This window comes from Lepidochelys kempii, chromosome 1 (genome assembly GCF_965140285.1).
Source record: "Lepidochelys kempii isolate rLepKem1 chromosome 1, rLepKem1.hap1, whole genome shotgun sequence".
NCBI classification, from domain to species: domain Eukaryota; kingdom Metazoa; phylum Chordata; order Testudines; family Cheloniidae; genus Lepidochelys; species Lepidochelys kempii.
In genome coordinates this window covers 228,060,735-228,086,314 of record NC_136380.1, presented here as the reverse complement: position 1 = coordinate 228,086,314, position 25,580 = coordinate 228,060,735, and the positions used below count along the sequence as shown (strand labels likewise).

Genomic DNA, 25,580 nt, shown 5'->3' with positions numbered 1-25,580 from the left:
AGTGTTTATACCCTGCTAGCATGGGTATAAATGGCAGTTGTAGAGAGCGAGACACAGTTTAGGCAAGTAGAGTGCCCTACACACGTGACCCTGCAGGCTCTCTATGACCAAACAGTGCCTCTCACATCTACACTGCTACTTATAGCAGTGAAGGGTCCTGCTGACTCCTATCTCCAGAAACCTTTCCCTGGTGAAGTGAAAGTCTCCAGCAGCAGGTAAGGGCTCTCGCAGTGGGGAGCAGCCAGACCCTTTCCCTGCTGCCAGAGCCTGTTAACTCTATTAAAGTCAATGATGTTGTACAACAATAAACAAGGGAAGGATTTAGTTCCCAAGGTGGACTGACATGCTCTCCCATTTGCTAATCAGTGAGTTAACTCAACTGGGTTTGTTGTCTTTCAATATGCGAAGTGATGGGCATTCTCTCCACAGGATTTGGAGTGATGCTCCACAGCCCATAGACTTCAGAGAGTTTCAGACTTTCCAGCATCACTTTTGTTTTACACATGCCTTCAATTATAGTTTGACTCTCGAAGGTATCTCCTCTAGTTCACATTTTATTCTTCTCTCACCCTGGTAAGAGACTCTAAGGGTAGCCTTTGCAGGGACTGTAATGGGTAAGGAGAGGTCAGGGTATGGGAATAGACATTCCTGATAACCTCTTTTGTGCAGAAAGGAATTTTGTAGCTGCAGACCCCACTGCTCTCCCACTCTTCACATGGACTGACTGGGTCCTCACTCTAGCCTGGAGTCTGTTGAATTAGACTTATAAGTGCGAGGGGTAATAACTCACATCCTTATCTCACCAGGTTTAAAGCACAGACTTTGCATTTACTGTTTTTCTCTTATCTGAGGCTTTGTTAGTGTCATTTCACCCTGTTTTGATATGCTTTTATTGGCGTAAGAATTCCCACCATGTGGTTTGTTTGGTTTTTGGATGTGAGGATGCTTCTAGTGACCAGGCCAGGTTTCTCTCTTGTTCTGCAAACTCTTCGTTAACATCTGTGCAATGTTTCAATTAAATGAGCACTATGGGAAAACCTACCAACTGCCCTGAGAGTACAACAAACAGCTTGGCAGCATGTCAGCTCATATACATTTTGTTTCTGCTTGTTTCTCACCTGAACCTTGCTAGATAGAAGAACCACACTGTCACACCAGAAAGGTGAAACACTTGTGCCATGAGGGACAATCACATCAGTTCCTCAGAAGGCTCCATCTCTCCCTGTCTCTGTTCAGGCTGAACAGGCACACAGAGTAGCCGAGCACCACCACATCTCTTAAAATTAATTATTTTTAAAAATCTGTTTCCTTACACATGAAAAAAGTGCCAGGGAGGACAAACAAACTGGAGAAAACAAATTTAAAATGGAAACAACAGTAATTTAGGGTTTGACCTGCACCGTACTCCCGCTGGCCTCTGCGGTCCAGCTCAGCCCAGGCAGCACTACCTTCCTCCACCATGGTTCTGTTCCCCAGGTCATACTAGCCCGCAGGTGTTCTCCTCATCTCAGACCAGTCAGACAGCCCCTCTCCCTGCACTTCAGACCAGCCGCTGCAGCGCCCTGCTATGCTCCCTCTCCTCCTCCCATTACCCACACTGTGACAGACCAGCCCTACTCTCTCAGCAGCACTCCCCACTTCAGGGCCCCCTTCCAACGCCGCACACCTCTCGCGGCCTCCCCCCGCCGCCTCACCCCTGCCCTCCCCGGCCAGCAGGATTACGCGGCCGCGCCCTCCTCCCGCCCCCCAGTCAGAGCCCCCAGTGCGGCTGCAGCCCCGCCCCTGGCCCCGCGCCCCGCCCCGCCCCGCGGACTCGGCGGAGGCAGCCGGCTGAGCCCGCCGCTGGCAGAGCGCGGCGCAGCGGGGGCTGCCTGCGACTCCTACCTGGGAGCGGGAGCCGAGCTCGGGCGCTCTCCGGGCGGTCACCAGCTTGGCCGTGGTCTGCAGGTTGATGGGGGCGCTCTGCGGGGGCTCCACGCCGGCCGCGCTGCAGCCCAGCCCCCCGTTGATGTGCGCGGTCACCATCGCGATGGGCGCCTTGGCCGGCAGGACGGAGATGGCCAGGCTCTGGCTCTGGCTCTGGCTCTGGCTGCCGCCGCCGGCGGGCGCTCTGAGAAGCGCAGGGACCCCGCCGCCGGGCTTGGTGTTTCCGCTGCCCCCGCTTCCCACCAGCACCGCCGCGGGGCAGCTCCGCACCGCCAGCTTCTGCCACAGGGAGAAGGAGAGAGAGAAGCGCGAGCGTCACCACCGGCCCTGACCCCGCAGCGGCACAATCCCCGGCCCCCCGGCCCGGCCCGGGGCGGAGAGGAGAGGAGCCGAGGGGCGCCTTGGCACCGCCGCGAGCGCATGGCAACGTCTGCAGCCAGCCCGGCTCTGCCCGGGCGCTGCGGCAGCAGCCCAGAGGCGGCACTGCCCCCTCCCGACGGAGCCCTGACCCGGAGCAGCCCTGCCTGCCACTGCCGCCTGCTCCAGCCGGGGGCGCCCCACCGAGAGCCTGGCTGCCTGTGCCTTCTGCCTCCGGGCTACCTCATGCTCCCGGAGCCGGGCTGTGCACCAGGAGAGAACAGAGACGCAGAGCCAGCGGCTACCAGCGCTGGCATTTCTGAAAGGATGAAGGCGAGCTGGCCAGATCTTTAGCATCATTCTCTTCCCCCTCCCCAGGTTGCTGTTAACAACGCGCTGGCTTAGTGTAGATTTTTATTTGTCTGATCAAATTCTTTACCTGTTAAAGTGGATTTTTACGGGTGGGTTTGTTTGTCTGGGGGGAATAGGGGAGAGAGTTGCTTAATTCTTTCTAACAAATGTATTTGAGCATAAGCTTTCATAAGCTACAGCTCACTTCATCAGATGCATCGCTGTAGCTCCCGAAAACTTATGCGCAAATAAATTGGTTAGTCTCTAAGGTGCCACAAGTACTCCTTTTCTTTTTGCGGATACAGACTAACACGGCTGCTACTCTGAAACCTGTCTTAATTCCTCCTGAATCACCTTCTGAAGGGGTTTTGGTTGTGCAGTTCGACAACACCGAGCACAAGGTCCGTGACTAGTGGCCACATCACTACACGTGATAAATAATAATTGATAAAAAGATTTCAGAGCAGGCTAGCCAGTATTTTCAAACTGTCATCTTTCATTACACTGCAAACCACATTACATCTTCCAGTCTCACCCTACACTTTTTAGTTTCCCAATTCTTCAGATTTCCTCTAGGATTTACACATTTTACTTTTCTATATCTTGTCACCGCATTTTTTAAATGTGCATTTTCTTTAAGATTTTTTAAAATAACTTACATTATTTTTCAAGCTATTGGGGTCATGCATTCTAATGAAAGCCAAAAAACCTGTTACTTTTTAAGGCATATAAAAATGTCACAGTTGTCAAAAGATATTAATATTGCTGAGACCTTATAAATAGCTATTTTCTTTTGGATCAGGTTGTCTTCTACTATTCCATGTTATGCTGACATGCTCATGCCTTTATAGTTGCCAAAGTACTGGATACAAGAGACTCGTGTCAAACCTGTTTTCATCTTTATCTCATTTTAGCTGTATTAAACATAATCACTCATATTCAGAGTAAGATACAGCTTTCTGACTAAGATTGCAGCTTTGCAGTAATATTGTTTCATTTTATATCATATGTGATATATCATGAAAAGCTCATAATGGAGACCATGGGCAAAATTCTGCTTTCAGTTACAACAATATAAATCTGTTACTTAGAAATAAATAGAGGTGGGGGGGGAGGTGAAATCCTCACTCTATTCAATTCAATTCACAGCTGCTTGTGTGTCCATGTGCCATTCACTTTAATGGGGCCAGGATTTCCAGTAGTGTAAGTGAGAGCAGCATACGTCCCCTGCATCTACATTTTACTTGTCTGTCATATTTATAACTGGATTTTAATGTCTACCCTAAGAAGTTCCCAATATTTAGATTGCCAGGATGGGAAACTTCACATCACAGAAATGTACAAATATGCTGTTCTGCTACATACTTTCACGATAAGCATATGGACATTCATTGTTTTCCTCATATAACGTTTAAAAAGGTACCAGAATACTTTAAATTTTCTCTGACTCAATTCAACAGAACAAGCAAAACTGAAGATATGCAGTATTTGGAACAACAGTGGAAACAAAAGCAAGTTAAGAAGCAAGCAGGATACTTTCCTTACACAGTTTAATACTCAATAATTGCTTTTCAACTTGCTGCAAAGGGGAAGAATAGAGACAATACAAAGCAGAAATTGTGTACAATTAAAATGTTTAGCTGTTCCTTGATTCACATTAATATCAGCCTTATTTTCCATGGTGATCCACACATCCCACTGAGAGACATATTAATAATAGTTTCTTTCTGACACTATTTTCATAATAAACTGATGAAAATGCCTATTTGTATATCTGCACCAGAAATAGCTGAAACATGATTAGTTTTGTTGTTTGTTTTAAATTCTAACTCAGAGCAAACATTAAGTGGTTCTTATGGTTGACCCCTCTGAATTTTTCCTTGTTAAAGGGATATTTGTATTCCCCTTTAAGGATAAGTTTTGACTTCTATCCTTAAGAAACGTAAATGCAGAGAAGAATGTTGCCACTATATTAAACCTGAAATAACCAACCAACTTATTCCAAATACTTCCACTAAGTGGACAAAACAATACTTCTTATGATGAATATACTGAAATTATTTGTTTAAAAAGGCATGAATTTTAGAAGCTAGATGTGGAAACATATCTGAGTGGTAGATATTGAAAGATTAGTTTCAGAAAGCTAAACTCACCTGTTTGGAAGAGGTGACATTTTTCATTTGTGTCTGATTGAATTGTTCCATGGAAAATGCATCTAATAACACTAAAACATCTCACTTAGATTCTTTTGGTAAAAGAATAGAAACTATATGTTTTTTCTTTTTTAAAGAACCTTTTTTTTAAATGTTATATCCCAGGAAGTGCTGATAAAGGCATCTTGGCAGAAACAATAGAGTGTAGTATGAGAGGTTAAAAAAATCCCCAACAAAACCTACATTTGCTGTATTATATTTCTGCCAAATTAATTAAGAATATTCTTGTTTCTAAAAGACACAATATCTCCATTTTGGGAATCAGTCAGCATAACATATTCTCTGACACTTTTGGAATGATGAATAATAAGAATCTAAGCATGCTTTGGGCATAACAGTCAAAAACATGTACGGTCATAATAGGGGAGCCAAAAAAAATATTGGCTCTAAATGCTGGAAAGCAGCACACTGCTTCTCATCTACACATATCAGTCCCCACAATACACCAGTTTTGAAGCAGCGCCTTTTCAATAGCAGCACAACTTTCATTTTCACTGCAGGATGCCAGAGGCAAACTGGAGTTTGAGATATGTATGCCAGTCACATGCAAACACACTTCAGTGTGCTGGAAAGCTGCTGCTTGTTTATGATTTTCTGTATTCTGCATGGCAGATTCCTCCTCTTAGATTTCAACTATACAAAGCAGTGCTAATATTTTTTTCCCAAATGTATCAAAATAGCTTTACCCTATTGTTTGTTTTTAAATGCAAAAAATTGTGTTCCACACAGGTCTGTGCTCACAAAGGTTTGTAGGATGTGGGGGAAACAGGAATGCAAGAGTTTTACTCTCATTTCAGGACATTTGGAATAAGTGAGGCTCCTACCTGCTACTCAGATGCTAATTATTAAACAGATTGCTGAGTTTCATATTAAAGAAAAGGGAATAGGGGTTTGAAGAATGCTGCTTTCAGAAGCCACAGGCAAAAGCAAATAGCTATTGTGTCTCAGTACAGATGCTGGAACAAACATGCACCGACACCCGCATTGGGGAGTTGATATTACCATTCACTGTAAGTTAAGGTTTCAGTTTCTCCACTTTTACTCTGTTGTAGTTTACATCATTTTTTGGTAACCTTACAAGGTCTGATGTGCCGTGTATATCAATAGTAATCCACACATGTACCTATGCAGATTGTTAAGTAAGAATGTGATCAAATTCTAAAACATATACTCTGCTACTGATTATCTTCCCCTGTGGCAGTGACTTTAAACTGATACAACAAGCCTGCCAACAAACCTTCATGTTTCCAAACTAAGATGTGACCTGTATAAAAGGGACTTAGAATTCACTGCCCATTGCTGTCTATATTGTAACCACTTCTGCTTTAGATGTAGACTTTGTTCCAGTAATCCTTCCAGAATGATATTGTCTGACAATGCACTTTTGCTATGAAAAATTGCAATTGTTTCCAGAGCAACATCTATTATTTTCCTGAGCTGGCCTAGAAGGAAAAATGTTGTGTATGAGAGTTTGTCCAGCTCTCAGAAGAATGGTAACCTATTATAAAACCAAAGCGAAGGCCTACCAATTAATAATTTAATATTTGTCACAAACCTAAGGCACTGCATGTGAGATAGCTGAATAGAGATTCCCTCAGAGAGGAGGGTCTTGACCTCTGTTAATTTACTCAGTTCTCACAATAAAACTCAGTTGAACAATTGACTCTTTAATATTCTAACAGTGACAGACCACAAGCACATGCTTATTCTGGCAATAACCACAGTATATGGAATGTTTCAAGATTTGTGGTTTTGGTAACAGTATGCATTTTCATATGCTTTTCAATGTGTTTCCAGTTGCCATTTTTGATACCCAGTTGTGAGCAATGACCCTTATTCATTTGGGCCTTGATCTGCAAACACTTATGATCCTACATAACTTTACGCAAAGAAGTAGCCCTAGGGTATGTCTACATTACGAAATTAGGTCGAATTTATAGAAGTCATTTTTTTTAGAAATCGGTTTTACATATTCGAGTGTGTGTGTCCCCACAGAAAATGCTCTAAGTGCATTAACTTGGCGGAGTGCTTCCACAGTACCGAGGCAAGCGTTGACTTCTGGAGTGTTGCACTGTGGGTAACTATCCCACAGTTCCTGCAGTCTCCGCTGCCCATTGGAATTCTGGGTTGAGATCCCAATGCCTGATGGGGCTAAAACATTGTCGCGGGTGGTTCTGGGTACATATCGTCAGGCCCCTCTTCCCTCCCTCCCTCCGTGAAAGAAAGGGCAGACAATCGTTTTGCGCCTTTTTTCTTGAGTTACCTGTGCAGACGCCATATCACGGCAAGCATGGAGCCCGCTCAGGTAACCGTCACCGTAAGTCTCCTGAGTGCTGGCAGACGTAGTACTACATTGCTACACAACAGCAGCAACCCCTTGCCTTGTGGCAGCAGACGGTACAGAAGGACTGGTAGCCGTCATCGTCATGTCCGAGATGCTCCTGGTCGCCTCTGTGAGGTCGATCAGGAACACCTGGGCAGACATGGGCGCAGGGACTAAATTTGGAGTGACTCCATCAGGTCATTTTCTTTAGTCCTGCAGTCAGTCCTATTGAACCATCTTATGGTGAGCAGGCAGGCGATACGGATTGCTAGCAGTCCTATTGTACCATCTTCTGCCGAGTAGCCATGAGATGTGGATAGCATGCAGTCCTTCTGCACCATCTGCTGCCAGTCAAAGATGTAAAAGATACATGGAGTGTATCAAAACAAGAAATAGACCAGATTTGTTTTGTACTCATTTGCAAACCCTGCCCCCCATCTAGGGGACTCATTCCTCTAGGTCACACTGCAGTCACTCACAGAGAAGGTGCAGCGAGGTAAATCTAGCCATGTATCAATCAGAGGCCAGACCAGCCTGCTTGTTCCAATGAAAACAATAACTTAGGTGCACCATTTCTTATTGGAACCCTCCCTGAAGTCCTGCCTGAAATACTCCTTGATGTAAAGCCACCCCCTTTGTTGATTTTAACTCCCTGTAAGCCAACCCTGTAAGCCATGTTGTCAGTCGCCCCTCCCTGCGTCAGAGCAACGGCAGACAATCGTGCATCTGAGTTGAGAGTGCAGTCACAATGGAGCACTCTGGGATAGCTCCCGGAGGTCAATACCGTCGAATTGTGTCCACAGTACCCCAAATTCGACCTGGCAAGGCCGATTTAAGCACTAATCCACTTGTCAGGGGGTGGAGTAAGGAAATCGATTTTAAGAGCCCTTTAATTCAAAATAAAGGGCTTCATCGTGTGGACGGGTACAGATTTACATTGACTTAACGCTGCTAAATTCGACCTAAAGTCCTAGTGTAGACCAGAGCCTAGAGAAGTGAATAGGGCTACTCCCATGAATAGATGTACACATCTATGCAAGTATTTGCAGGAGTAGGGCCTTAGGTGGGATGGATGATGTGCTACCAATATTTCAACAAAGGGCTCCCATAAAAATATATCCTCTGTGCCTGTGAACAACCCCAAATACCAAGGGCTGCTGTCCTCACAGAGTGGAAGGGTGAGGAACTGAAGAATCTATTTGGTTTCCCCATTATTAAAAATGCTCTGTCATATCCATAACTTTGATGGGAACATTTTACACTCTGTTCCTGAACCATAGTTTATTGATAATATATCACTATGTCCAATCTCTGTAATTTGAACTGGGGTAATGGCATTTGTAGGTGAGTCTGGGATAGCCTCTCCTTCCCATTTGATTTTTTAAACAACCTGCCATTTTGGTGCAATCTGGTTCATTCTAAAGGGGTGGGGGGGAATTGCACTACAGAAGTATTTTTAATGAACCCCAAGGATAGGTCATCACTGGGAGGGATGATTTAACAGCATCCAGAAAGTGAGGGTGAACTCCATCAGAGGCAGGAGATCATCCAACCTTCCCTTTAATTTGGTGTTGCAATTTTACCAAGGGGCCCCAGGGAGCCCACTCCAGCACATCACCACCAAGGACTTAACACTCTTTCTGCTTACTGATCCACAAAGCAAGAGCCAATCGCAGCCCTCTCAAGTGTGCCATGATAGAGACTGAAGAGCATAAGGGAGACAAATATGAGGCAGAAAGAACTATGGATAGAGAGATAAAGAGATAGATACTTAAGAAAGCAGTAGTGACTTCACTGCTGCTTGGAATTGTCTCCTGGCTCCTAGCATTCATCAGCAGGAAAAAGAAAAATCTGATGAGAACTTGAATATAGATCAAAAAACAACCTGACAGAACTGTCATAGGGTATGGAAAGCAGGAATAAACTTTTAGAGCCGTGACAGATCCTTGGTCAAACAAGACCTGCCCTTTGGAGAAAACAGATCAGGAAGGTACAACGGAAGGAAGGTTTGTGTGTTGAGTCACAAAGTATGGTCGCTACTGAAAAAAAGGTCTCCTTTTGTGTGTTGTTTTCTCCCCCTCCCCTTTTTTTGACAACTTACTGCCTGCCTGTCATTAGAAATAAGAATCCATTCATTTTTTCTATCAGATCTCTGCTAATTAGCCATCACTACAGCAGGGCACAAGGATTTACATTCAAAGCAAAAACCCGTTCTAATCAAAACTGTAGCAAACTGGGTTTTTGTTTGACGTTAACCTGAAAGTCAGTTATTGTACCACTGATGTACATACCATATTACCAGCTGAGTGCTTTCAGCATCCCTCTATCAGTGTGCAACATTTAATCGGCACAAGGATCCAATCAGCACAGTAGAGGGGAATCTAGTGTGTCTATTAATTTACTTTCAGATGAAAAGCAGTAAAGCAGGTCAGAAACATATAACCTTCCTCCCCTCCCTTCCCCAAACACAGAACACCAGAAGCGTTTCGGGGTGGGGGAGGGAATGGAAGCCATTCTATATGACTCCAGATTGGAGATCTCGAAGGAAATTAGTCATTCCTGCCAAAGGATGACAAAATGCTGCCTGGAGTAGAGGAGCAGGGACTCCCTCCACAAAAATAATCAATTAATTAAAATGGCTCACTATTTCTGAGTCTTCTCTTCTTAAACTAAAGAGGTTGTAAAACCTTTTTTTCCAGCATGTCTTTAATTAAGAGAGACAACAAACACCCAACAAATAATGAATGAGCCTTTGTATTTAGGTATAATGGCTCTCTATGCTCTGACTAGCTCTGATCTGTGTTAAGATACTCTCCAGTAAAGCTCTTCGTTAGGAATAAAAATCTGTTTTATAAGTATTACAAAGCACTTTTACACATCAGTAATTTTTATATATTGCAGAAGTATATTGCCATGTACAGAAACTAAACGTCGTATACTACCAAATTTACTTTTAATCTCTCAATGAGAAAGACATTTCTCAGAGTTTTTTTTTTAAATGTGGACTATGTAGCACCTAATCTGAAACCATAAATAAAGGAAAAAAATGTCATTAATGATCATTTCTAATGTAAACTTTAAATGAATGAACCTAATGCTGTCGCAAATGAAACCTAAGTGCAAAGGCACTGTAATGGGTAATAATTAAAATCACCAGAAAAACTAGCCCTTATGTCAATCTGATACAACTAAAACTCTCAAAATGGCTAGTTTCCAGCAGAGGTTGGGAATGAAGAATTAGCACGTCTACGTGAAGAGAGAATTTTCAACAGTGGTAAATATTCTAATAACAGTAACAGTGGGATTGTAAAAGCATAAATTCACTTAAATGCAATTATCCTTTAATTTCTATAACCATTACACAGCCTGCTGGGTAAAAAATAAAATAAAAATGTACTTCCCACTGAATTGCTAACTGGCAATTCACTCATCAGAGCTTCAAATTATCTGCTTAGTGACTTGTAAAAAGCACTTTTTAACAAATAAGGAGTGAGGATGATATTTAATGAGAAACGTCAAACTCATATTATGGAACGTTCTAGAATTATCTCTGCATTTTAGAGGGGAGGAGGAGGGGCAGCTGGATTTTTTTTTTTTAATAACCTCACAAATAATCCCTCCTCCTGTCTCTCTCTCAAACCATGTCAATGATCAAGGAAATGAGAACAAGGCGCTTGATTCACAGCTGACTCTCTGTTCTTGTTACATCAGATCAAGAAAGAGCAATCTAACAGAGGCGCCTATTTCTGCAGGGGAAACAAATCTACAAGCTGGCATTTTGTCTCTTACTCCTATTAATTACCTATTTTTTTCCTGTCAGAAACAGATCTTTTGTAACTTGCAATCCAGACTAACCAAAATATAATCTATATACACTCACACACATATGTGTAAGCCTATACTAAAAATCTTCATTGAGGGTGATGGACTGATTTGGATTTTATTTGATGAACAGATCACTATTCTTTCCCTTAATCGCAGCAAAAAAAACTTTAGTACAGTGAAAATATTAAGATAAGGCCTGATCTAAAGCCCACTGATGCTAATAATAACCCTTCAGCTGACTTCAGTGGTTGGATCAGTCCCATAGTGAAGACTAGTGAGACATACTATATCTAGTGTGCAAATCTATGAAATGCTTTAAAATGTTTCCTTCTTTTAAGCCCTAATTTACAGAAAAGCAAACTTTAGCTTGAGCTCATTAATATACATCTGCATGCATACAGGCATTCTCCCTCAACAGCCCCTGTGGTGTTTTAAATTGCTCCCCACTGGGTAACATGGGTCTTCTGGTAACCTAAAGCTGTAGTCCTACATGCGATTAGCAGCTCAGGAAATTTACATACTTTTGTGGCTGCCAGCTTCATAACTTTCCATGATTTACCATGCCTCAGCCTTCGAGAGGATTGCATTTGATTGGCTTATTTAATCATGTTTTTTTTAAATAAAACAAAACTGGAGTGTACACCATTTAAACATTCATGTGCATCTCATTTAAGTTTTGAAAAAACAGAAGGCATCGTGATTAAAGGGCACAAGCATGCAGCACAGCATATGAAGCTGCAGTAAGTGCCCCAGAACTAGCTGAATGTTTCTATTTTGTGAAAGACTTGTTCATTACAGCTACAGGATGCAATGCAGATATTTGCATTTTTTAAGAGGTGCATCTCATGGCTTTTAGATAAATCATGGAATCCAGGGCCTTTCTAAATGGCTTCAAAGCCCACATTTCTTGATAGCCTAACTCCCTTTGTTTCTGTAGACATGCACTCTTTGCCTCGCTGAGTATTTTAATGTCTGAATTTCATTAAAGTTTGCATCCTCATGTTTCCAACCCAAGATATGAGTTCACAGGCTTGTGTGTTTTACTTACAAATGCGCTATCCTCTATTATCAAGCAGGGTAAACAGGGATGTTGCTGCATGTGATTTAAAAATAGTAATAAATTACAGTAATTTATTAAATCTAATTTTAAATATGCTCCCTACTGATCTACTTCCCCCAAGACCTTGAGACCTTTTAAAAAATAAACAATAATTTCTAAAATCTAATTTCAGATATGCTAGCTATTGAATCTCTTTTCCCCCTAAGACCTGATCATCCTTCTCTGATCCCTTCCTCCCGCCTCAAAATTGAATTTGTGAATGCATATCTTCATTGCTATAGCATAAAGGTTTGACACACAATAAACCAAGCAAACTCTCTTTTCAGCAACTACAGAATTTTCCTGAAATGAACAAATGTAGTGAACAGATATGGGCCTCTCAGGGGATCAAAACATCAGTTCCTTGGTATATATATAAAGAAGAGAGAAGTTAAACCATGTGTTTCCCCCAAAGGAAGGCACAGATTTAGTTGTGAACTATTCCCATCAGAAATACTGGATAAGTTGCAAAGAAAACAGAAACCTGCCTCATTCCCAAACCCCCAAAACGCATATAGACAGGACTCCTATAGGCACATTTTATTTCAAGAGCTCCAGCATTTATGGTTACAATATGTTAGTGTGAAACAATGACCGTTTTCCAACTTCAGGCATATTTGCATTTTATTATGATACTGCTCCAATCAGCATTAAAACCATTTTCCAACTCTCCAAAGTATGGCTTTGATGAAAACAAGAGGAGGTGGGGGTTGGGAGATGCGAACAAAAACACTTTAACCCAAACTGGGTGCCTAAAGTTAAGCTCCTAAATCCACAACCAGGCACCTAAATCAGTGACCTCAGGAATCACTGCCCGCTGTCACAAATCAGAGCAGCAGAATCCATTGTAAAGGTAACTGGAAATAGGGCAGATACACCATGATTACCAGAGAGTTCCACCCAACTTGCGCTGAGAGGATCTCAGTGCAGAAAAGAACCTAAGCCATAGATCCTGCTGCAAAATTTAGAGAGAGCTCTCTTCGGAAAACAGGAGTGGAATCAGGTCCTTCTACCCCACTTCTGACAGCGTATTCTTCTGCAACCTTGGGCAAGTCACTTTACCTCTCTACCTCAATTTCCCAATCTGTAAAGTGGGGATAATAATAGGTTACGACCTGACAAAGGTATTCTGAGGATTAATTAGCTAGTGTTTGTCAAGTGTTATTTCTTTATTATTAAAACCCAGTTTAGGTCACATGACTCTGTCTTGGCCATCTGGATTATGACTGGCAATCCAAAGGTATGGTATTATCTTGCTGTTTCTCTAATCTCTCTTGCTAATTTTATTTAATATAATAAAGCAGAGGAAATCTGAGATACTTTTGTGGAGATAAGGATCAGGGATTACAGCCCCACATTTACCTCTGATTCTGAGTGTGCAGATCTGGCCGGAGAACACAGAGAATGGGGGGAACGGTGCTCCTCCTTCTTTCCACCTGAAAGCTCATCTGTGCTGGCTCTCCAGGGACCCACCATCATGGGAAGAAATGGGGTGGACTGGTAAATCTGACAGATTTTCCCCCAAACCAAGGATACACTACATTACAATAATTTATGATGCGTCTTCTACCATGCAAGGAAGGCCCTGGATAGGGTTGCCATGCGTCTAGTTTTCGACAGGAACACCTGGTCAAAAAGGGACCTTGGTGGCTCCGGTCACCACAGCTGACCAGGTCACCAAAAGTCTGGTTGGCCACAGCGCCAGCAGGGCAAGCAGCCTCCGTGCGGCTCCTGGAAGCGGTCAGCATGTCCCTCCAGCTCCTAGGCACAGGGGTGGACATGGGGACTCTGCATGCTGCCCCCCACCTCAGGCTGCGGGGATGACACCTGCATACGGGGCAGTGCGCAGAGCCCCTGGCTACCCCTGCACCTAGGAGCCGGAGGGATGTCGCCTCTTCCCGGGAGCTGTCTGAGATAAGCGTGACCGGAGCCCGCACCCCAAGTCCCCCCACACACACCCAAACTCCCTCCCAGAGTCTGCACCCCACACCCGCTCCCGCACTCCAAACCCCTCAGCCCCAGCCTGGAGCCCCTTTCTGCACCCCAAATACCTCATCTCTGGCCCCACCCCAGAGCCCATACCCCTAACCCAGAGCCCTCGCCTCTCCCGCACTCCCACCCTCTGCCCCAGTCTGGTGAAAATGAGCAAGTGAGCAAGGGTTGGGGAGAAGCGATGGAGGGAAGGGGGATGGAGTGAGCAGGGGCCTCAGAGGAGGGGCAGGACAGGGGTGTTCAGTTTTCTGCATCAGAAAGTTGGCAACCCCAGCCCCGGATGGTTATGGAAGCCCTTGGCAGGAGTAAATCAGAAGGGCTACCCACCAGCACACAGACAACCAGCACAGAGAACCCCTTAGTCACCAGCAGAGACCCCAGATCTGCATCAGGAAGCAGAATACAGGACGGCTCCTGAGCTTTTTCTACAGCTTGACCTAGCAAGGAGATTATGAGTAGGGCCCTACCAAATTCACGGCCATGAAAAACGCATCATGGACCGTGAAATCTGGTCTCCCCACGTGAAATCTGGTCTTTTGTGTGTTTTTACCCTGTACTATTCAGATTTCCTGGGGGAGACCAGCATTTCTCAAATTGGGGGTCCTGACCCAAAAGGGAGTTGCGGGGGCACGGGGCGGGTCGCAAGGTTATTTTAGAGGGGTTACAGTATCACCCTTACTTCTGCGCTGCCTTCAGAGCTGGGCGGCTGGAGAGCGGCAGCTGTTGGCCGGGCACCCGGCTCTGAAGTCAGCGCCCCACCAGCAGTAGTGCAGAAGTACAGGTGGCAATACCATACCATGCCGCCCTTACTCCTGTGCTGCTGCCTTCAGGGGTGGCTGGAGAGTGGCGACTGCTGGCTGAGGGCCCTGCTCTGCAGGCAGCAGTGCAGAAGTAAGGGTGACAATACCATACCCTGCCATCCTTACTGTTGCAGCGCTACCTTCAGAGCTGGGAACCCGGCCAGCAGCCATTGCTCTCCAGATGCCCAGCTCTGAAGGCAGCACTGAAGCAAGGGTAGCAGTACCGCAACATCCCCAACAATAACCTTTCAAGCTCCGCGCAGCTCCTTTTTGGGTCAGGGCCCCTACAGTTACAACACCATGAAATTTCAGATTTAAATAGCTGAAACCATAAAATTTATTATTTTAAAATTCCTATGACTGTGAAATTGACCAAAATGGACCATGAATTTGGTAGGGCCCTAATTAAGAGCTTTCCTCCGGGATACAAAGGTTGACACAGACATTTGTTTAGATATCTCTGTGGCACCTATCATTTTAGGTTCTGAGCGTCTCACAGACTTTAATTTATCCTCATAGAATCATAGAATCATAGAATATCAGGGTTGGAAGGGACCCCAGAAGGTCATCTAGTCCAACCCCCTGCTCAAAGCAGGACCAATTCCCAGTTAAATCATCCCAGCCAGGGCTTTGTCAAGCCTGACCTTAAAAACCTCTAAGGAAGGAGATTCTACCACCTCCCTAGGTAACGCATTCCAGTGTTTCACCACCCTCTTAGTGAAAAAGTTTTTCCTAATATCCAATCTAAACCTCCCCCACTGCAACTTGAGACCATTACTCCTCGTTCTGTCATCTGCTACCATTGAGAACAGTCTAGAGCCATCCTCTTTGGAACCCCCTTTCAGGTAGTTGAAAGCAGCTATCAAATCCCCCCTCATTCTTCTCTTCTGCAGGCTAAACAATCCCAGCTCCCTCAGCCTCTCCTCATAACTCATGTGTTCCAGTCCCCTAATCATTTTTGTTGCCCTTCGCTGGACTCTCTCCAATTTATCCACATCCTTCTTGAAGTGTGGGGCCCAAAACTGGACACAGTACTCCAGATGAGGCCTCACCAATGTCGAATAGAGGGGAACGATCACGTCCCTCGATCTGCTCGCTATGCCCCTACTTATACATCCCAAAATGCCATTGGCCTTCTTGGCAACAAGGGCACACTGCTGACTCATATCCAGCTTCTCGTCCACTGTCACCCCTAGGTCCTTTTCTGCAGAACTGCTGCCTAGCCATTCGGTCCCTAGTCTGTAGCTGTGCATTGGGTTCTTCCGTCCTAAGTGCAGGACCCTGCACTTATCCTTATTGAACCTCATCAGATTCCTTTTGGTCCAATCTTCCAATTGGTCTAGGTCCTTCTGTATCCTATCCCTCCCCTCCAGCGTATCTACCACTCCTCCCAGTTTAGTATCATCCGCAAATTTGCTGAGAGTGCAATCCACACCATCTTCCAGATCATTTATGAAGATATTGAATAAAACCGGCCCCAGGACCGACCCTTGGGGCACTCCACTTGATACCGGCTGCCAACTAGACATGGAGCCATTGATCACTACCCGTTGAGCCCGACAATTTAGCCAGCTTTCTACCCACCTTATAGTGCATTCATCCAGCCCATACTTCCTTAACTTGCTGACAAGAATACTATGGGAGACCGTGTCAAAAGCTTTGCTAAAGTCAAGAAACAATACATCCACTGCTTTCCCTTCATCCACAGAACCAGTAATCTCATCATAAAAGGCGATTAGATTAGTCAGGCATGACCTTCCCTTGGTGAATCCATGCTGGCTGTTCCTGATCACTTTCCTCTCATGCAAGTGCTTCAGGATTGATTCTTTGAGGACCTGCTCCATGATTTTTCCAGGGACTGAGGTGAGGCTGACTGGCCTGTAGTTCCCAGGATCTTCCTTCTTCCCTTTTTTAAAGATTGGCACTACATTAGCCTTTTTCCAGTCATCCGGGACTTCCCCGGTTTGCCACGAGTTTTCAAAGATAATGGCCAGTGGCTCTGCAATCACAGCCGCCAATTCCTTCAGCACTCTCGGATGCAACTCGTCCGGCCCCAGGGACTTGTGCACGTCCAGCTTTTCTAAATAGTCCCTAACCGCCTCTATCTCCACAGAGGGCTGGCCATAACACCTCTTAGTAGGAAACTGCTATTATCTCCAGTTACCAGATGAGGAACTGGCACACAGAGACTTTCCCAAGTCTAAACAGAGTCAATGACAGAGCTGGGAATTGAATCCACATCTCCTTAATCCTAGGCCAGGGCCTTAATCATCAGACCATCCCTCAGCTTTCTTCCTTACATTAGTCACCTTCTCATTGGATTGCTGCAGTGTGTTTTATCTGGGGCTATACATGATGAACACTGAAAAATTCTAGATAGTGCAGAAGACAACTGCCGTTCTTATTTGACCTACTGACTAAGTTTGAAGAAAGGATACAACAGACCTGGAGGCTGTGTGATAACAGTGAGCCCAATCCTATTCTCAGAAAAGCCAACAGGAGATGTGGATGCCCAGCACATCTGAAAATCGGGCCCAAGGTGTTTTAAAGTTGGATAATCAAAAAATTAAGGACAATCAAAATCAGGGGCTACTTTTGAAAATTTGATAGAAAGTCAGGTCTACAAAACTCAGGAGTTCCTGGTTCTCAGTCCTGTGTTCAGACCACTAGATGACACTCCTCTTTTTATGTCCCAAGCACATAAAATAAAGTTAGAGTTTTTGTTTTGTTTTAGTTTGATGCCATGGATATGGAGAGTTGAGAAAGGAGACTCAGAAAAACTGATGGGGGTGGGGTTGAGAAGAGAGAAAGAGAGTGACAGTGAGCAAGCCAAACTGGATTTTCTAAATGCTGAACATTTTTTTAGTCTATGAATCACAAATAATAATAATACCACTTGATTAGACATAGAAGATTAATTGATCACAGACACAACAGGATGTGCACAGAATATTTTATTAAATGAGAGTTAAGAGGAAGGCGAGAGTACAAGCAACTGATCAGAATTAGTTAATTCTAAAAATAAATTAACAAATGTTGGAAAAGTAAGATATATTTAAGAAACACAGGGGATAATGTATTTTCATTCCAATTTAAGTGAAATGCTAATCAAAGTGGATATATTTAAAGCAAAATAAAGGTAAGAAAATGTATTAATGCTGTAAAAGTACATTACAAAGCAACAAAGGAGCTTGCTATAGGAAGATAATGTAGATTCTAACACAAAATTAAAACAGTTGAAAAGCATTGTTATGGGGCCAAAAAGAGAGTAATGAGCAGTAACTAATGTAGAGTATGTCAACGGCAGTAAATAATATAAAAGAAAGTGGAATGTAGAAGAGAGACTGAGAAAGAAAATACTGGCCCACTTCAAAACAACAATAGGGAAATAAACACAAAGGATAAGGAGAAAGCAAGGACACCATGCAGTAACTTTGCATTTATCTTTACAAATAAAGATGGCAACAGGGAGAAAAATTATACAATTCGCAGATAAAATGGAAATGATCTGGAAAAGCCTAGAAGCTAGTTAAGGTTTGTGTGTCTCTAAACTAGATTTTAAGCTTCTACTGCAAGCAGAGAAGAGAAAAAGAGTTGTTTGTTGATTGTTCTTGTGAGGCACTTAGATATTACACTGGTGAGGGCTATAAAGTACTTAGATAAAGAGACATAGATCTGTGGATATACAGAGAGAAGATTCAAGGGCACAAAAGAAAAGAGAGGAGAAAATAAGAGAAGCTTTAGCAAACTTTTTCATAACTGTGGTATGTTTACAGGAATCTCTGAAGGTGAGAATAATATACTTCTGGGCCATATGCTTCCATTGTGTGCTGTGGAGTACATGAAATCATAGTCACTTATTACAAACCCTACCTCATACCGTCACTCAAACACACTGCCTGGTACACTATCGTGCCACACTGATTTACTATTGAAAAAAGGTATTCTGCAGAACAGCTGCAAAAAAATAAAATAAAATGATGGTCTGTGAACAATGGACTGGTGACTCACTATGCTTACTTTTTGCACATTTCCATCCCTGCCATAGCTTTTTGTTTAAAAAAAAAAAAACAAAAAACCCAACCCCGCCCCCACAACTTTGCCTTTTGCTATGAAGAAACATAACGCTGGGGAAAAGGGAATGCAGTGGGTCAGCACACTAACCTTTCACTTCTAGAGACCCAAGTTCAAACACCAGGTAAGGTCATAAATGAAAAAATGAGTCTCAGTCTAGTTTCTGTGGTCCAGAATCATCCTGGGCGCAACACTAACACTATGAATGAGTTTGGCACCAACTATCTAAATCACAAAGCTACCACATCATTTGGTACAACTGAGAGAATATGATCAAATGACATCTTTGACTGGGGTTACAGTAAAGGAAAGGGTGTGCATTAGAAACAAAAAGTGGGACTGCTTGCACAAAACTGGCTCATTTTATTCCTGCCACTAGCCACTATTGTTAGTCTCTCACTTTAAGAACTAAAGTAACTCACAGTTCTTAAAAATAACTCAAAAAGGAAAGTCTAATGGCAATGGCCTTCTTGGGAGAAAATATACACAGACTAGCCAGTTTCGTAATCTACTATTATGGAGCTGTGAAAAGATAAAATAAGGGATCACAAAAAGAATTCCTCAGGTCTATGGATCTTGGCCCAGGGATTCTAGTAAAAGGTGATGAGCACCTTTCATCGCTAGACCACCAATTCGAATCCAGTCAAAGTTTGTAGAAATCAATATTCACTGTCACCTGCTGAGTCTTCAGTGGCCTGTGTAAAAACTACCCACTTTCCACAGCACAACCCATAATAACTAGCATCCTTGGTAAAGAGGCTGAAAACTGCCTGGACACAGTGTAGATTACCCTTTCTACCCTTAGAAGATTATAGGGTCTCCATCAAGTAATTTACATTTAAAATTTTACTGATCTTAAAATGTTTATAGCCTATTAGAGAATGTCTTCTGAATTCTCAACATCTATTTAAAAGAAAAATCCATCCCTTGATTATTAAATTATGTTTTTATTATTAATAATATTTTTCACTTATACAGCAATTTTCATCAGAAGACACCCCCCACCAAACACTTCACAAAAGGTGTGTAAATATCAGTCTCCCAATATTACATATGTGGAAACTGAGACACTGTGAAGTGACTTGCTCAAGGTCACACAGCAACTCAGTGATGCATTCTTTCATAATACAAAGCACGTCACGTCACAATGAACAGTAAACACAACCCATGAGCATTATTAGCCAGCAATCTTCCTCTTTGTTTGGCGGGCTACACACAGCCCTGAATAGTACAACATACCATAACCCTCCCAGTCAGCCACGCTTTCTGAGGAAACCCCTTGCCCCTGGCACCAGTCTCTGCAACACTTTGGCAATCTTCTTCAGCTCATCCCACTCACACATCCTGCAACTCAAGTTTTCTTCATCTGATTGTCTTAATGATATCAGGCATCACTACTTTTATGCTGTAAATTCAGGCAATTATTTCCACATTCGTCCTGTGTGAAGTAGAGCTAGCACACAACAATCGACTGTAGCATTTCAATTTGAAGGCAGAAATTCTCTTAATGTTCTGTTTCCTTAATGTCCATGACTCACAAGCATATAGGAAGATGATGAAGACAAGAGACTGCAACAATTTTATTTTATGCTTCAAGGTAACACCTTCTCCAAGTGTGGCTGTGCGTCGTTAGAGCAGTAGTCGTAAGTCCAATTCTCTGTTGGATCTCTATGTGATGTTTGGCATCCACAAAAACATGGCTCACCATCCCATTATTCTCCAGTATTTTCTCGCACAGCTTGTGCAGATGGAATAATTGCTCCACCATACCTCTTTTGGGTCTAAACCCATTTGCTCTTCAGCCAGGAAGCTTTCTATCTTGGGCTAAATTCTCTTCAGAATGATTTACAGTAGTATTTTGCTAAGGTATGTCAATAATGAGATTATATGTATTGTCAATGATAGAGCTGGAAATATAACCTATATTTCTTGATTGCCCTTATCCCTAGACAAAGAACCTGTCTTCTTTTAGAATCTACACAAAACAGTAGTTTCTACATCAGGCCCTGATCCAAAGCCCATTGATGTGAATGGGAGTCTTTCCATTCATGCCAATGGGTTTTGGATCAAGCCCTCAATGACAGTGGCTTTGTAACAATAGTTAAATAACAAACACTGTTCTGAGAGCTGTACTGACATCATCAGAAATACTGCTGCCCAAACAAGGAAATAAACAAAAACTGCAAGAGGCATCAAAAAGCCAACTCAATAAAAACAAGAAGTGATGGCCAAATGCGAAGGGAGAAAAAAGGCACTGAAAGAAAAGTTGTTTTCAAGGAATGGAGACTTTAGGAGGAAAGGGAATTATAACCTATAAACAGGTTTGTTGACAATATCTTTTCAACTGGTTACAATTCTTGCTGGAAAATAGTTCTAATATTTAGAAGGGCAAAATGCTAGAAGACCTGTAGTGCTGAGTTCAGCAGAGGTTAAATGCATAAAGGAGAAAGTTTCCATTTACGGTACAGGTTGCTAGAAAGCAAGTGAAGCTCCTACATATTTTATGGTGAGCACAGTACAATGACCCATTATTATTACTACAGGAGTATCCATCAGCATTGCTGCAGTTAAGGCTTTATCCGCATTTCTATAATGAAGCCTAAGATAAGAAACTTTTATTACTTGGTCATCTTAGTTCATACTGTGGGGGGGGAAACATGGCACATAAGTTCTCAGTTCAGACGCACTTTCTTTTAAAATAAAATTTGCTTTAAAAGATTTCTTAATTAGAGGATAAGGGGAGAGAGAGAAGTTGTGTTACGAAAGGTCTGACTATAATAAAATTCACAGTGGCACCCAAGCAGAAATCAGAAAAATCTGAGCACATACAGTCTAAAAAGGCTGTTTAACCTATGCTCTGTCAACACATATGCACATAGCTGATCTACAACCATGGAGAGCCATAACTGCGCGTTTCATATGGGCTTATGAAATGCACGCTGAAAAAAGGTGTGTGATCTTAACAAAAGTGGGCTTTTTCTGCCCACTGTAGAATGATGTGCTGATCCCAAAATCAGAGTAGCAATTATGCTGTTTCCATGAAAAACTAACTCCATGACAAGATAGACTAAACCAGTGGGGAGCTTTGCATTGGGACACATAAGTGTCCAGCCCACTCACTCTGCTGGCATAAATGGGAGAGAAGGTGCCTACTCCCGAGGGAGGCAGACAGCAGAGGAAAGACCACCGCCTTAGATCTTATGCTTAGTCATCTGCTGCGACTTATGCTTCTGCAGCTCCCCCATGCCTCTGAACTGCAAATTTGCTTGGCACACCTCCAGCCTGGAGCATTTCTGGGCCAAAATGCTGGAAGAAACTCCTGCTGCTTCAGTCTGTACAGTCATTTTACCTCATTCTCCACTCATTTACATGGGAGTAACTCCATGAACTTTAATGGCATTACCCTTAGTTTACACTGGGATGAGCAAGTGGAGAAGGGGGCTGAAAGTATTAACATTTCATAAAAGTACCTCTACCCAAAGCTCTAAAAGCAGCTCCGTAACTTTCTAATCCAGCATCAGCAGCAGTTTTCAGAACTAAACCAATATTAGGCTAAGGAATAATTATCAATAGGAGGCTGTGTGTATGTGTGAGACAGAGAGGAAGCTTCTTCCCCTTAACAATTTTTCTAGATTTTTTTAAATGACTGTGTAAACAAATTCAGTACAAAGAAGTTACATTTAAACAACTTCAAGAATCTGAGTCAAAATACAGAAAAATAAGATTCAAAAGTAAGGCTGCCACTCTATGTTTAACTCACTATGTTATGCCATACTTATAGCAGGGACAACCAACCTAACTGGTTTTCAGATGCAGCTTGATAAATTTATGAACACGCTTATATGGTGAATGGGATTACATGATGACTATATTCACTTAGGAGGAAAAATCAAATGCACAACTACAAAGTGGGCAATAACTGGCTAGCTGGTAGTATTGCTGAAAAGGATCTGGGGGTTATAGTAGATCACAAATGGAACAGGTGTCAGCAATATGATGCAGCTGCCAAAAAGGCTAATATCATTCTGGAGGTGTATTAACAGTAGTGTTGTATGTCAGAGACAGGAGGTAATTGTCCCTCTTTACTTGGCACTCGGGAGGTCTCTGCTGGAGCACTGTGTCCAATTCTGAGCACCACACTTTGGGAAAGACATGGACAAACTGGAGAGAATCCAGAGGAGAGCAACAAAAATGATACTAGGTTCAGAAAACCCAACCTGTGAGGAAAGGTTAAAAAAAACCTGGACATTTAATCCTGAGAAAAGATGATTGAGGGGGGACCTGATAACAGTCTTCAAATACATTAAGGGCTGTTATAAAGAAGATGATGGTCAATTGTTCTCTATATCCACTGAAGCTCAGACAAGAAGTAAGATTTAGGTTAGATATTAGTAAATGTAAGGGTAATTAAGCCTGGGAATAGGCTTTTAAGGGAGGTTGTGGAATTCCCATAGTTGGAGGTTCTTAAGAGAGTGGTCAAACACCAGTGGTCTAGGTTTATTTGGTTCTGCCTCAGAGCAGGGGGTGGGACTTGATGACCTCTTGAGGTCCCTTCCAGCACTACATTTCTATGATGGGGTTGCCTGTGATAGCAAGGAACTTGACCTGATGGCCCAGGAGATCCCTCCCAGTTCTGTGTTCCTAAATACTGCAAGCACATATAATATGCAAATATCTGAGAAGTGCTATTCTGAGAGTTCTGAACTCCACAAACAGGATTACATAAAATGGTATCTCAGAAATTCCATCATGTTCTACCTATCTAGGTATTTAGATGGCCACTATTACTGCAGCATCTGATCATTTCATAAAACATTAATTACTTTATCCTTCCAACACCATTACCTTATGGACGAAGAACTGAGGCACAGAGAGATTAAGTGGGACGTGTAAATCATGTGTATGCACAGATTCTCAGCTAGGCATTACACTGGGAAATCAGTCCTAGGATATTTGTGGCAGAGCCAATAACTGAACTCACGTTTCCTTATTCCCAGTCCAGTGCCTTAACTAGAAGATCATCCTTCCTTCTTATGTTCTTTCTTCCTCATTCTGACAATTTGTCAGATTTTTAGATTGAATTTAACATAGTAATTTTATTATTGGTCTAACTGAATGTGATGGGGGACTCTATTTATAAGTTACATTTAATTTAAAGACAAATGCAAAACAAATTATAAGGAATGATGCAATCAGGGTACATAAAGATCCTTTAAATATCTAAGAAGTGCATGTGAGATACATATGTAGTTTTTGGTGCAACCTAGAATACTGGCTCACCTATCTAGGAAAGCAGTACAATGTAATGCAAGAATGACACATGGCCTGAAGGATTTCAGTTTTGAGAAAGGTTGACGTTCTCATGTTTTCTCACACTGAGCTGAGAAGCTTGGGCGTGACCTTATAAACAAAGATTTTTACAGCTAGGAAGAAGATGGATCAAAGTGATCCAGACAAACTATATCCTGGCAAAGATCATGTGAACAAGACATAATCAAGCAAGAGCGGGTTCATGGCAACAAAGATTTGCATTCGCACCATCACGAATAAACAATTAGATGCCACAACCCTTTTTTTTTTTAATCTTGCATGTGATGTCTAAAGGTCTTGGCAATGTGAAAGAAACTTTTTCTACCAGATTTTACTCATGCAGAAATATTGAAAAAGCAGCAGCTTTAACCCTTTCCCTGCTGAAGTAGGAAAGTCTCACATTGACAGGTTTCTCTCAACTGAATCCTAACTATAGTGACTGACACTGTGGGAAATAGGCCTGGTACCTTTGTGAACACAAGAAGTCAGTTATGTTGCCTTCATTCAGTATGACAGGGGTTCATTTTAAACATTAAGCACCGATTCACTGGGAAACCAAACAGCCCCTGAAAAGGGTATTTCCCATAAAAGGGACAATCCTATTCAGACTGATGCCAAAGGCAAGATTCCCACTGACTTCAACAGGAACAAGATGAGGCACAGATTATTTCTATTTGGCAGATCCCTTGGTTAAGATGGGCTGAAGCTGTTGCTGATGCTGCTGTTAAAATCTGATCTAATTTCATCCCAGGATGGAGTTTGGGATTTAGCTGGAGCTAGGAAGAGTGGTAATGTCATTTGGATGTCTCTTTCTGGCCTGATCTGGTCAGGACAACTCTGAGGATAAGGACAAAGAAGGCCTGGGATTCCAGGAGATGGTGGGGGTGGCAGCCATGAGGGTGAAGTTTGCTCGAGTAGCCTCCATTTGTTTTTCTGTTTCATCTGTTCTTCTCTGTTTCTCACCCCCATCAAAAGTCTCTTTCTTTAAGGATCTACAAAGGGAATGGTGGATGGAGTAGCCCATCCCCTCATTATTTTGTGCACCAGCTAGGTCTAATATCTGACACACCAATTTGACTTCATTAACTTCCAGCTTTACATCATCTGTTTTTAACAAGCATAATTTCAACAGTCCTTGGATTATATCAGCGAGGCCTTCTTGATTTAGACTAATCCATTTTCTTCGTCTGGTTCTCTTGCACCTATTTATAACATTTTTTATTGAAAAGAAGTTGACCTGGTAAATTCCATGGTAAATGTGTAAGTAGGAAAAACTTATAAACCAATTGTTACAACAGTACCCAAGCTCC

At 42.7% G+C, this 25,580-nt stretch overlaps 1 protein-coding gene across 12 annotated transcripts in view; it reads right to left on the bottom strand.

Moving 5' to 3' along the window:
- PHF21B (PHD finger protein 21B) overlaps positions 1–25,580 on the bottom strand; it is a 206,859-nt gene that overhangs the window by 71,233 nt on the left and 110,046 nt on the right. For 10 of the 12 annotated variants that reach the window (XR_012155497.2, XM_073316272.2, XM_073316281.2 and 7 more), the window contains one exon: positions 1,885–2,205. The exons of the other annotated variants lie outside the window; for them this stretch is intronic. Coding sequence is in view for 9 of the 10 variants with exons in the window: in XM_073316272.2 (XP_073172373.1) it covers positions 1,885–2,205 (321 nt within the window). In the remaining variant the exon portion in view is untranslated. The remainder of the gene's footprint in view (positions 1–1,884; positions 2,206–25,580) is intronic. 12 annotated transcript variants of the gene reach the window in all.